This window comes from Cyprinodon variegatus, unplaced genomic scaffold (assembly GCF_000732505.1).
Source record: "Cyprinodon variegatus isolate N-32 unplaced genomic scaffold, C_variegatus-1.0 Scaffold17, whole genome shotgun sequence".
Classification (NCBI taxonomy): Eukaryota; Metazoa; Chordata; class Actinopteri; order Cyprinodontiformes; family Cyprinodontidae; genus Cyprinodon; species Cyprinodon variegatus.
This window is the reverse complement of record NW_015150470.1, coordinates 1,422,319-1,435,535: the sequence shown is the minus strand read 5'-3', so window position 1 is coordinate 1,435,535 and position 13,217 is coordinate 1,422,319. Positions and strand designations below refer to the sequence as shown.

The window sequence follows — 13,217 nt, the reverse complement described above, 5'->3', positions numbered from 1 at the left end:
GAAAAGCCGCGTGATTTGGAAAAGCCGCGTGATTTGGAAAAGCCGCGTGATTTGAAAAAGCCGCGTGATTTGAAAAAGCCGCGTGATTTTCCGCCAGATGACGAGATTTTTGGAATTGGCTTGAATCAGACACATTTGAATTTGCACTTAGCAGGCTAAAAAACAACCACAAGGCAAAAAAATGTAAGTACAATAACACACCCACCACCAATTTTACCCTCCATGCATTTCACCCACCACCCAGATAACCCTAGATTAAAAATTATCAGTCAGGTATTAGGAAAATTGGCATAATTGTATGCCATGCGCACAGTGTAAATATGGCTATCATATGGCAGTCTTCTGTACAGTGATGCAGGTCATACATTAAAAAATGTTCATTCATTTTTTTTCTCTTAGACATTGGAGAGGTGCATTTAAATGTTATAGAGCTAAACATGTTAAATTGGTGACCTGTTATGTTATTATTATTGTGTTGTTGCTGCATTTATTTTGTCAGGGAAAACTAATCCTGAGTCAGTTAAAAGTCAGGGAATTCTGAAATGATGTCAGACTGTGTATAAAATAACTATGTATAATGATTCTCTAGAAAAGTCACATTATATTAATAGTATTATCTTGTATAAACATACCATGACTCTAAAATAAAAGTGATTCATTTGTGACATTGACTTCTGTCTTGTGATTTATTTTAAGTTTTTAACCTGTCAAGTTTTTTTTTATTTTTAACATTACAATTTATATTTTTTCCAAGTACACAACAGGTAATGTAGGCTTGAGTTCATTATCTGATGCATGCATATACACACCAGGAACCTGGAAACTTAAAAAATACTGAATTACAAAAAACATGTTTAGTTAATATATATAAAAATGAATATTAGGAAACATATTTATCAAACATTATACTGGGCAAGTAAAAATTGTTTCTGGGCAAATGAAATGTGAAATCCTTAACGTCAACCCCTGCATGGTGTAGTATTTTAGGTTTGGTGTTATCAGAGTGATGCAGAGAATCTTACAGTGTTTTTAAGTATAAAATAATTAAAAACATATTATTTCTATCATCTAACCTCCGTTCCAGGAGCCGTTGTGGGGTAATACTGTTATGGTGGCATCATGGCTCTCCAGCGCTGTGGCCCCATTGGCTTCTGTGGCATCAGGCTCCAACAGGCTGTCTTCCTCCACAATATGTAGCTTGTCCTCATCATCTGAGTCTGAACTGGCCTCCAAGCCATTGTTGAAGTTTGTTACTAGAAATAAAAAAAACACCACAGCATTAATATCAAATCATTTCCAATCATTTAAGCACAAAAGAAGATGGCAAGCATGATTTCCAACAGGAGCAGGTAGCCTATGTGTTTCCCATCTGTTTCCCACATTAAAGGCAATCAGCTGAAGTATGAGTTTGGCATCTAAAATGCATGACAGGAAACTCCCTCTATGCGCTCATGTTTCTAATCAACACAAGCTGAATCAAGTTGACTTTGTGTGAAATGTGATCCAGGTTCTGCATTTGTTCGTATCCTTAAAGTTGAAAGCTGGACCTTAAATATTTTTTATTATATTGTAACGGTAAGATCACTCCAAAACTACCCATTTCTTTCATTCTTGGGCTTGCAAATGCAAACTAATTTTTTATTGTGCTATAGCTGTATTAAACAAGTCAAGGAAAACATAAATTTGTATGAGAACTATAATCTAATTAACCTAAACATAGAAAACCAAGAAGAGTTTCAAAAACCAAAGCAGGGTGGAGTCAATAAACCTTTCAGCAAGAAATTCTGAGGGGTAATGCAGATTATTCCAGATTAAACCTGTCTGACAATTAGTTTCCATCCAGTGAATGCATCAGGTCACCTTTACTGCTTGATGATTTTCCTTATTTCGACCCCGCTGATTTTTAAACCCCTGGTTTAATGTTTCTAAATATTTATTTCACGTCATGTGCGCCATCCAATGCAGATCATTGGTTCCATCCACATCTAGTGATAACTAGTGTGATTGGATGAGTCATATAACGCAAACACTCATTGGTTAGCTAAAGGAAATCATCAGAAGCAAGCAGGTGTTCTTCAAACTGCAAACGTGAATTGTCTATGCCATGCTACAATGTAGGATTCAGAAAAAGATGTTGAAATGTCTGAAAGGCCGGACACAGGCGAGAGCGTATCGGGAGATGGAGACCAACAAGACCTCCCTCATCCTTGGCCCTATCTCAAAGAATTTTTTGAAATAGTCGAAAAATTGAGCTTTCAATTCATATAGCGGCATCTGGCTGTTTTTTAAAGGTTACTTTATACTTTTACACTTTAAGGAGTTTTTGGAGCTCATACTTTTTCACTTTTACTTGAGTAAAGAGGTCAAGTTGATACTTCAACTTAAGTAACATTTGGTGTACTTTTGACAACACTGGCCTGAGTTGACCTAAACCAGTACTTCCACAACAACTGTGTCTGTCTTAAAACAATAAAATCTGCTCACCCCATACTGGTTTTTAAAGTTTCCTGTATTGTGAGCAGTTAGTTTAAGAGATGTAACCACATTATAAAAGGTTAATTAACAGCAGTAAATCAGCTCATTAAGTTGGACAGAAAAAGTATTTGTATTAAATCTAGAAAAAATGAAAACCTTTGTATGTATTCTGAATTTTCCATTTTCAGGTGTGCATTGAGATATCCTGTTAGAAGCATTGAGATTAGGGCTGCAGCTAACCGTTATTTTATAATCTGTTGATTATTTCTTCAATGAATTAACAGATTAATAATTGGATAGCAAAAGGTGGTAAAGGCATAAACCAGGTATGATTTTACTGAATCAAACCAGGTGAAACTAAACAAATTTTCCACTTCAGGAGAGCTGGGCTGAGTATTTCGACAGATGAAAAAGCTTTTTATCTTAAATGCAAAATGTTTACACATATGTTTTTACATGATCACTAAATTAATAGAAGGTTATTTCAATAATCAATTAATCACGAATAATCTGATTGTTTCAGCTCTAAATGAGATAATTGTCAGTACTAAAACAACCACCAACTGAAGCATACAGACTCTAAAACATGTCATTTCCTAAAAGAAACAACTCTGAACAATAATAAAGCTCAAATTTCAAAGTATACATTTTACATTAAAATTGTCTGTAAAACTGTTCCATCCAGAACTCTTACAGTCCCTGGTTTTAACGTCATCTCGTTGTAAAATAAAATATCCCACATAGCACCAGATTACTATTTAACTACTATGGATAGGTCTAACAAATGAAGCAAAAGCAAAAGTAGCTAAATAATCTCTAGTTGGAGCTCTACTCTGCTCGTATCTCTGCTTTTGGTTTGAAGTAGTTCTATTTTTACTGATACCTGCTTCCTGGCTTCAAGGATTTTGTTAGATTAAGAGATTTCAAGAGAAAAAGGCACTGGCAGTCTTATTGCTTTGGGGGGGAATCCCTTTTTTTAATACAATAGCTCCTTCTTTTGTAAAGAAAAAGGAATATTTAATCACAGAGCAGAGAAAACATTTTCAAACTGCCTTTCTTAAAGATAAAATCTCTTGAAATAAGTTAAAGTGAGAGCTTGAAGTTGTCAACAGAGCTCTGATTAGTGGATCCAAACTTCTTTCATGGCTTAAATGTCACATAATTCCTGGCTGGTCCCAGAGATTTAAATCAGAAGCTATGATAAGAAGGAGCGAACTGAACTCTTTTTTGGCACAGAAAAAATGCAACATACTCAGCCTGCCTCAACATCCCTCAGTCTGGATCTAGGAGCGAAAAAGTTCAACTTTGACCTGCTGAGAACTTGTAAAAAAGAAGAAAAAAGCCAAATGATACCCAGCAGGGAAGAAATCCTTTGAGAAGCAGATGTGCCTTTACACACTAATGCAGTCAGTGATTTTGACTGAGTGGTATGAAGGTTATTTTGTTTCAAAACTTTATTTACGGATATTAGAACATAGAACAGTAAGAAATGATAAGTCAATATTGAACACAAATATAGATTTAATTACTACATTTGACTTAGGAAAAAGTATTATTTCTACTGGGTGTAGCCTATAATAAATATCCATACAGTCCATTTACTATTTCATTTTGATTACAAGAATATGGTTGAGAACAGTTTTCAATAATATGAGAACTTTTAGTCTACGTTCACACTGAAGGCCTTGATGCACAATCCCAATTTTTTGTGAAATCCGATTTTTTTGAGTTGCCGTTCATATTTCCAAATATATGCGATGTGGTATTTTGTGTGAACTGCAGTCGTACAACTCAAGTGTCCCGCATGCGCAGTAGAGGACGCAATGACATCACAAGCTAGCATGCCCTGTGTTTACGTTAGTTAACATGGATGGTAGTGCTGAAGAACATCTAGCAGTCTTTCCCAACCATAAAAACACAATCTTTCCAAGACGGTTAAACATAAATACTGCTCTCCACATCATCATCTGCCATGGTTGTTGTTTTTGTGCCGCGTTTTCATAGAAAGACCCAGAATAGTGATACTTATGGCGTTCAGGTCGGATAAATGCGACCTGGCCATTCAGACAGAGGTCGCATTTGAAAAGATAAGATTCGTATTGGATTCAGGACCACATAGCCAAGTAGCCTGGATCACATTGGAAAAAATCGGATCTGTGTTGTTCAGACTGTCATGAAGAGATCAGATCCAGGTCACATATGGGCAAAAAAATCAGATTTGTGTCACTTCAGGCTGCTGTGTGAACGTGGCCTTAGACACTGTGAAACGAAGAAAGATTTTTTAAGGAACGTGTAATAAAGGATTACATTGCTGTCAGCGTCCTGTTTTGAAGCAGTAGATTCATGCAGTCGTATTCATTGATTCGTATTTGAGTTAAAGAAAAAAATTGTATACATTTTTCTTTTAAAGATTTTAATACACGTGTTTGAATTTGTTTTGCACCATTTGTCTTAGATCAACTGTAGCAAAACTGAATGGAAGACATTTTTGATGTGCAACTCACAGAACACAATTTTTCTACTCGTACTCAAGAATTTGAAGAGGTGTAACTTTATTTTGTAATTATGACAGATTGAAAAAAATCTACAATTACAAAAAAACCAAAGTTACAATGCACAAATAGATTTGCAACAATAGATGTGGACCATTTGGAGCAAGACTGAGAATGTAAGAGGTTTTTGATGTTCAACTTGGAGAACAGAATTTGTTTACTTGTACTTAAAATCTGAACAGATGTAAAAAAAAAAATTACTACTGATTTTTTTTTTTTTTTTTTTTAAATTCTACAAATGCAAAACTTAGAATGTAACTTTCTCTACAACTTCAAATTCACACCTACAATGCACAAATAGTTTTGAAACAAAATAACCTTCATAGAGGGGCCTGGTTTCAATGGAAGCTCGATGTGAAAATGGACCAAATCAACTGGTCTGACTCAACAGGGTTTGTGTGTTTTGTATACGCCAACAACATGGAGCCAAGTGGGGCCTTAGGCGATAATGAGAAGATTGCTTTAGTAGGTGTTTCATTGTCAGCAGCTGTGCAATTGAAAAATGGTGCAAATACATGTGTGGAAAAAGGTGTGTGTGTGCTCTCTGAAGGAAAGCTGTACATCTCAGCAGAGTTAAAGCAGACAGCTAATGAGGGAAGCTCAGTATGCTTCTGGCTCAGTCTGACAGCAGCACACAAACACACTGATGCAGGACAGACAGACACCATGACCACACCCTGACCAAACTACCAAAAACACACTCATTAGGACTCCCCCATCAACCTTCCAGGTAAAACATAAAGCCTCATGGGAACAAAAGTGTCATAAACCTTGTGGATGTGAGCTGCATCACTACGATACTGTGTGGGTAAAATGGAAAGAATAATAATAATTGAACTTTATTTATCTCACTGGAAAAACGATCTAGAAATAAGTAAAAAAAAATTCTTAAATTAAGTTGATTGACACTTAATTTTAGAAGGTAAATGAGATAGTTTACCAATGGAATGAGTATTTTTACTGTTAAAATAAGATAATTAGATAACGTGTACTTGAAATAAGACAATGCAATTGTGTTTTCTTATTGTAAATGTACCATTGGCAAACTGTCTCTTTTACCTCCTCAATCCAAGAACAAATGCACTTATTTTAAGGAAAACAACTTATCTAGATTTAGATTTTTTGCAGCGCTCACATTGCAGAAATCTACCTCTGCATTTAACCCATCCCCTTGGAGAGCAGTGGGCTGCCATCGTGGGGCACTCGGGGAGCAATCAGGGGTTAAGGGTCTTACTCAGAGACCCAGTGTGGGTCTGTGGGAGTGGGACTCAAACTCAGAGCCTCAGGATTCCAAGGTCTATGTTCTAACCACTAGGCTGCCACTCCCCATCTCTGCATTTAACCCATTGCCTTGCAGTGTGGGGTTAAGGGTCTTGCTCAGCTACCCACAATGGAGCCTGTAGGGATCATACTGGGTACCTGCAACCTTCTCAGAGCAACACACTGCTCTAACCCACTAGGCTGACACATCCAAACTGGTACTGAACCGGTATTGATCACAATAAAGAGGAGAATATACCATCTGAAGACTGTTTCTTTGGTTTATTTCAAAATTCATGGAAATTTAAATGTAGAATATGGAGGCCAAACAGGGAACTTTTTGCAAAAATCAATGATGTTCACTAACAGGCAAAAATAAAAGCTTAATTAAGAGGATCCCATTTTTTTTTTTTTTTTTTTTTTTTTGCAGATTGCCTTGAACAATAAGGAACCTTATTTTAATTTGTATCCCCTTAATACAAACAGAGGGCATGCTGTATATCTGGAGAGTTATTTCCTAAAAATGAAGGTCTTCTTAATACACCATAAAGCAAATAGTAGTTGCTTTTAAGAAAGTTTGTAACATGCATGGAAACAATAAAGCCCCAGGTTTCCCTTTTTATGGTGTTTTTTATCACCCATGTTATATTATATTTGCCTTTTCTAGAAAACCTAAGAAACAACTAATAATTAACATCATAGTTACCAATTATATTCACTTCCTACTTTTTTTGGACCAATAACATCATCTTTCAGTCCTTAGTGCTGCACTAAAAGTATTATTTTACTTTTCAGTATGCTGTAGTTCCTCCTACATGAGACAGAGGGCAGCAGAGGAAAATAGGAATGATTTGACTCCAATGGGAAAACTAGATTCTCTGTGTAGGAGCAAGTAGACAGAGAGACCTGTCCACATCATCATAACAATGCATCAAGTCAACTGTTAACTCCCATCTGGAGCTGTGCAGAGAGCGAGGTAGGAGAGAAGTCTAGACAAAAAGCCTTCTTCCCCTCCTTCCATTCGTCTCTCTGATCTCTTCTCTTGTCCTTTTTATTGCAATGAATTACCTGATTACTAACAAAGAATAGAGAATTATTTTTAACTTTAAATTAACCTTAATTTGCAGGGATCAACATCAAATTCCAGATGTGTAAAAATGTCTTTTTTATAACACCAGTAAGTTACTGGGTAGAATTTCTAATTTCCTTTTCCTGAACTCTATTTGACCTGATCAAGGAAGTGGCATAGAATGAATGTATGCAACAGAAGAAAACTGCTTCATAATCAAATACGTAGTTAAAACCTATTTTTTTCATCACTGCCTCTGCATCTGTTACAGGCTGTCTTTATCTGAAAATGAAATCTGACCACAGGAACACGCAGAGCTGCAAACCATCACAGAGCATGGCTCTCACATCAACACGTGACCACCAAGCGGAAATCGTGATTGTCCGAAACACCGCATCACATCCCTGACTGGACCGCATGGACTGAGATGTGGGTCAAAGGGCAGCGCTTGTGCAGAGAGAGTGGGGGAGGGAGAGTGAAAGGGGGGAGGGCTGGGAAGAGAGGACTCCCCCTGCTTCTCTGAGGTACAACATCACTTTAAACAGAAAATATATCAGAATCAGTCCTTATAATTATAGCTCATTCTTTACTTATTTTGTCATTTTTTATTATTTTATGGTCACATGTTGCAGCTCGTTTTTCCTTTCAGTCAGATAAAAGTAGATGATTAGATGAGGTGATTGGTCAGCAGCCGTCCACCTAGCCAATCAGATGGCAGAATTATGTTCACATGTTGTACATGAAAACCAGACGCTAAGTTCCTCACCAAGAACTCCTTGAATGCTATATTTATTAGAATAATACTGCATATTTTATGCACCTTGTATTCAAACACTACTAGCTCAGAATAAATAGCTTAAACCATATAATTACATACATCAGAGGTATAAAAAAAAAAAAAACTCTCCCTCACACATCGTGGGCGGTCTCTCCCTTTTTTCCTACAAGCTCTCCAAGGTCCTGGGTGCTTGAGGGAGAATCTTTGCTGTTCCTAGAACTGCACTTTTTCTGGACCAGGGAGCTGCTGTTACCACCTATATATATATATATATATATATATATATATACATCGCCCAATCTCCCGGGGCAAGTAGTTTTATTGTTGGGAGAGTACAAATTTTTTTTGCGATCATTGCACTTGCCCGCCGGGCAAAAAAAAGAAATTAATTATAACTCAAAATTACTTTAAAATCACCTACATTCGATGAAAATCACCCAGAAGCTTTGCCAGAGCCATTTTTGTTGTTTTGTACACATTCTCGCGTGATTTGGAAAAGCTGTGTGATTTGAAAAAGTCGTGTGATTTTCCTGCCAGATGGCATGATTTTTGTCCGGGAATTGGCGCGAATCCTTAACGTCAACCCCTGATATATACATATATATGATTTTGTTTGTATAATAAATGCAAGAGTAAAAAAGATATCAGAGGATTTCATATTCGTTTTTTTAAGTTCAGAAACAGCATATATTTCCCTGTATTGTGTCAGATTAACATTTCAAACTGTCTTGTTTCTAATAACTTTAATCTTCCTTTAAGCTTCTCACAATAGCAACAAACTTTGAAGTCAATTAGAGTCATTGTCATGATGATAATACAACCAATACTGCACTGTTCTGGTTTCCTAATAATCTGCAGTCACAATACAATAGTTATTCATTTTTATATTGTTTCATTTACTTATAAATATACTATTCAAGTAAATTTTTTGAATTGGCATACTTTCGTGATTACAACCCCCAGGCATTAATCCTTAAAAACTGATCTCTGTATCCTTCCTTTATCTTAAAGATTATTTAAAAAAAATCACAAACAGCCTCATGGTGGTGCTACAGGAAAACCAAGATGTCCCATCATGTCAGGCTACACTGACCTGCATCATTTAATAACCAATAAAAAAACAATACTTCTTGACCAAAGAGATAAACTACAGTAAAAAACATGAATGAATCCTTTAAGCCAATCTATAGAATACATAATAAATAAATTATAATAATAAAGCAACAGCTTAATCATCATCTCTCCTACAGCTGAGTAAACATTAATTACAACACAAGCAAATAGTAACTGTTTACTTATGATGTCTGTAAGAAATTCTGATGACTAACAGGAGTGAAACAACAGGGTGTGTAACAAGACCACTGCTAGTTTTCTTGGTTTGTTGTGTTTGTGTGTGTGTGGGGGGGGTGGGGGGTGGGGGGTTGACCCAGTGCAGCTGTGCAGCACGGGACCTCTGCCAAACCCCTAACAGACAATTACCCCTCTGTGAGTGTGTGTGTGTCTGAGAGAGAGAGAGGGAGGGAGACAGAGGGACACAGGCAAACAGAGGAGAGTACATCACTAAGGCTGCCTGCCTGCTAATAGATGTGACCAGACTTTACATGGTGAGCAGCTGCAGAGAGTCGACCCACTTAAAGGGGCAGTCACCCTTTTTATTTCTGTCTTATTACACCACCAAACGTCAGCTTTGTTCTGCATTTATCATTAAAAACACAGCATAGAAAGCTTCCTGTAGACACAGGCCAACATACTGTCCAGCTGATATTTTTGGCCGATTCTTTAGTTCATTTACTTATAATAGCAACTTTGATTTAGCATCTAAACCCATCCATCCATAATCTGACATGCTTATCCCTGCTGGGGTGGTGAGGGGTGCTGGTGCCTACCTCCAGCTGTCAATGGGTGAGGCAGGGTCCACCCTGGAAAGGTCTCCAGTCCATTGTAGGGCAACACAGAGACAAACAAGTCAACCAACCATTCACACACAGCTTAGGAGAATTTAGAGAAGCCAGTTACTGTAACCTAACAATCCTGTTTTTGGACTGTGGGAGGAAGCGGGAGTACCCGGAGAGAACCCACGCATGCACAGGGAAAACATGCAAACTCCATGACAACAGGGCCATGAATCAAACCCGGAATCTTCTTGTTGAAAAGCAGCAGTGCTACCAAATGCTCCACTGAGCAGCCTAGCATCTCAGCAATACATTTAAATTAGTGACAATAAAAGAAATGAATCAAGTCTTTTCCAATATTTTTCTTCCATGGGATGTTTAGTGATATAAATCACACATGTAGCTGCTGTCCTGAAGAAGACCATCTTAAATTAGTATTTTTTCTCATGAGTAGTGTTACTGATTGTTTTGGCATGATCTCAAACCTCTACAGTTAAATAATGACAAACTCAAGGAATTAATCAAGAGGGTTTTATTGTCAATTTATCATTGATAGACCTTTGGACCAAAGGCATCGCTATCAAAACAAAACTGTATCTGTATTCTAATTTAAATAAGGCTTATACAAATTAGATGGAGAGCTTCTATTAATATTGCTTTCTAAGTTAGGATCTCAGTTGGATTTAGTTCTGGATTTTTATCGGATTATTCCTAAACCTGAATCTGTGCGATCTAACTCATTTTACCGCTGTTTGTTTATAATGGTTCTCATGCTGGAGGATGAAGATGGCTTCCTCTCTGCAGTCTTGCAACGGTTGCAACCCCTTTTGCCCTGTATTCAAATCAATCAGCTTCTCTGCCCTGCTGAAGGGAAACCACCCCTGCAGCATGACTGTGCCAGCTAAAATGTTTAAGGGTGGGGTTGTAGCATTAAATGTGATAATGCAGAGTTTGCAGATACCAGGAGAATGTGGCTAACTAAACAGTACGTAATAGAATAATGAAATAGCCCTGATGGTGGAGGAATATTCGCCACAAAGTTAAATCTAGTGCTCAACAAGTAAAAGCAGCACAAATATATTCTAATTTTATAATGACAACATAGACAGTAGCACAGATAAGAAAAGAATTTTGTAATGTTCAGATTAGTGGAAAAGCATTTGATTTAAATCCAATAAATAACCTGAATGAGGGCTGGCTTCAGCCTTAAGGCTGGAAGTTGTTAACCATAAAACACTGAGTCATACCCCTGATGTTCCCATTAAAAGTAGGCATTGTGAGGTAAGGCTGAGGCTATGTCACCCACTCACACACCGAGAAAGAGAGGTGTGGTTGCACATTTCCTTGGCACATGGTTCCGTGTTTCCATGCCCACCTTACATTTATAAAGCTGAAGCCTTCTGGACGAGCCAGCGGTGCAGAGCTCTCAGCTCGCAGAGGAAAGCCCCTCTGGTTGCAGCCAGCAGTGTAGAACACAATCCAGACCCCGAGCTCTGAAACAAACAGACCTGCCACGTGTTCTCTATGTTCTTCTCCTGCAGCATGACCGGGACTCTCAGTTATTCTCTCTGCTAAATCTATGAAGACCAACCTGTCTGGGGCTTTGTGTTTGGATGTGAGGCCCGGTTAATCAGCACTCTCCAGCTGCTTCCGGCCTGGCCCAGGTGCTCAATCAGACCTTTTTCACGTTGTTCCCCACCCCCCCAGGGACTGTGCACCACGTGATGAGCCTCCTTATTCTAAATAAGACCAACAACCTACACAAAGACAGGATTTGAACATTAAAATGGCTTTAAGCACACGCTATACAGCTTAAAGGGATTCATAACCATCCTGTCTAAGACCTCCTTCATAAGTTTGTCTGAAATCTCTCCGTTTTTAATAAACTCACTCACTGTACAGCTCTCAATGCAATCCTCTGTTTACAAAAGAAAATTAACATAAACATTTTTGCCTGTATTTGTATATTTCGTCATGTAAAAAGAAAACTGTTGCCAGGATGTAACATCTTAACAATTGTAAATAAAAAGGAGTATGTGTATTTATTTCCCTATGATAGAAATGCTGGAGTATAAAAGTGTTTGACTCCTCTACAATCATAAAGCTCCTTGAATTAGCTCAAATCTAAAACTATAGTCTTAGATAATAACATCACAGGCAGTGTGCCACCGTAGGAGCAGGGAAATAATCTTCATGTAACATTTCTTTACAGTAAAAGCTAAATTTAGGACCAGAATTTCTTTCTGCTTATTATAATGGTACATTTATTTATTATGACTCAAACAAGTAACTGGATTATTGTAATTAATAGATTGTTGAGATAATCAACTAATCTAGTGTTCGTTAAGTCATTCATTAAACAATTAAGGCTGTTAACTGAACACTAAACCCAATCAGACTGCTAATTAGGCACAAGTTTTACTAGACTAAATATGCATTTTCACTATAAAACTGTCCTCGTCTGTAAATACGGCTTCATTAAGAATACTTTAGGGGGCATTGTGTAATATACTTGTATTTCTTATTATCATATAAATAGTATTATATACCTGGTTCAAATTATGTAAAAGAAATTACAATTTTTCTATATAATTATAAATGGTTTAAATGTAAAATAGTCACAAGATTAATACCTGCAGCCTTTATCATTATGCAACACCAACCACGAATAGTTGTCTTGACAACAACAAAAGGTACAAATTTAAAGATGAACTATATGTTGCCATTAACGGGAGTATCAGCCCAATTTAGGTATTTGTTCAAACATGAAACATGTTTATTTTCCTCAGTTTGGCCGTGTGGTGTTTCTCTGGGAAGGTGTTACACTTAAAATACTGTTAAATTAATGAGCCCTAAGGTGATGCTCTGGTTGCATGTCAGCAGGTGATTGCTTTTTCACTGTGGCCAAAGTGTAGGAAAATACATTCAATGCATTTAATATGGGTGGATATTAGTTATTGATCATAATAATATTTATGTTTGATATGTATATTGGACCAAATTGTCATATGGGAGCATTCCTGTTAATATGAAGCAGAGGTCACGGATTAGCTGACAGCGGTCTGGATCCAGACCCACCTGCTGGCTGATCCAGACCCAACCTGATTTAAAACATTTATAAATTACTGCATGTTGTCCGACAACAGTGTCTGACTTCACTTGTGCTGCTTCTCCTGTTTGTACGGTAAAGC

The 13,217-nt window shown here is 37.3% G+C and overlaps 1 protein-coding gene across 2 annotated transcripts in view; it reads right to left on the bottom strand.

Annotated features, from left to right (window-relative positions):
- The window catches only part of LOC107092599 (zinc finger E-box-binding homeobox 1-like), an 86,774-nt gene that overhangs the window by 25,013 nt on the left and 48,544 nt on the right, over positions 1-13,217 (bottom strand). For both annotated transcript variants that reach the window (XM_015387166.1, XM_015387174.1), the window contains exon 2: positions 1,074-1,253. In XM_015387166.1, coding sequence (XP_015242652.1) covers positions 1,074-1,253 — 180 coding nt within the window. The remainder of the gene's footprint in view (positions 1-1,073; positions 1,254-13,217) is intronic.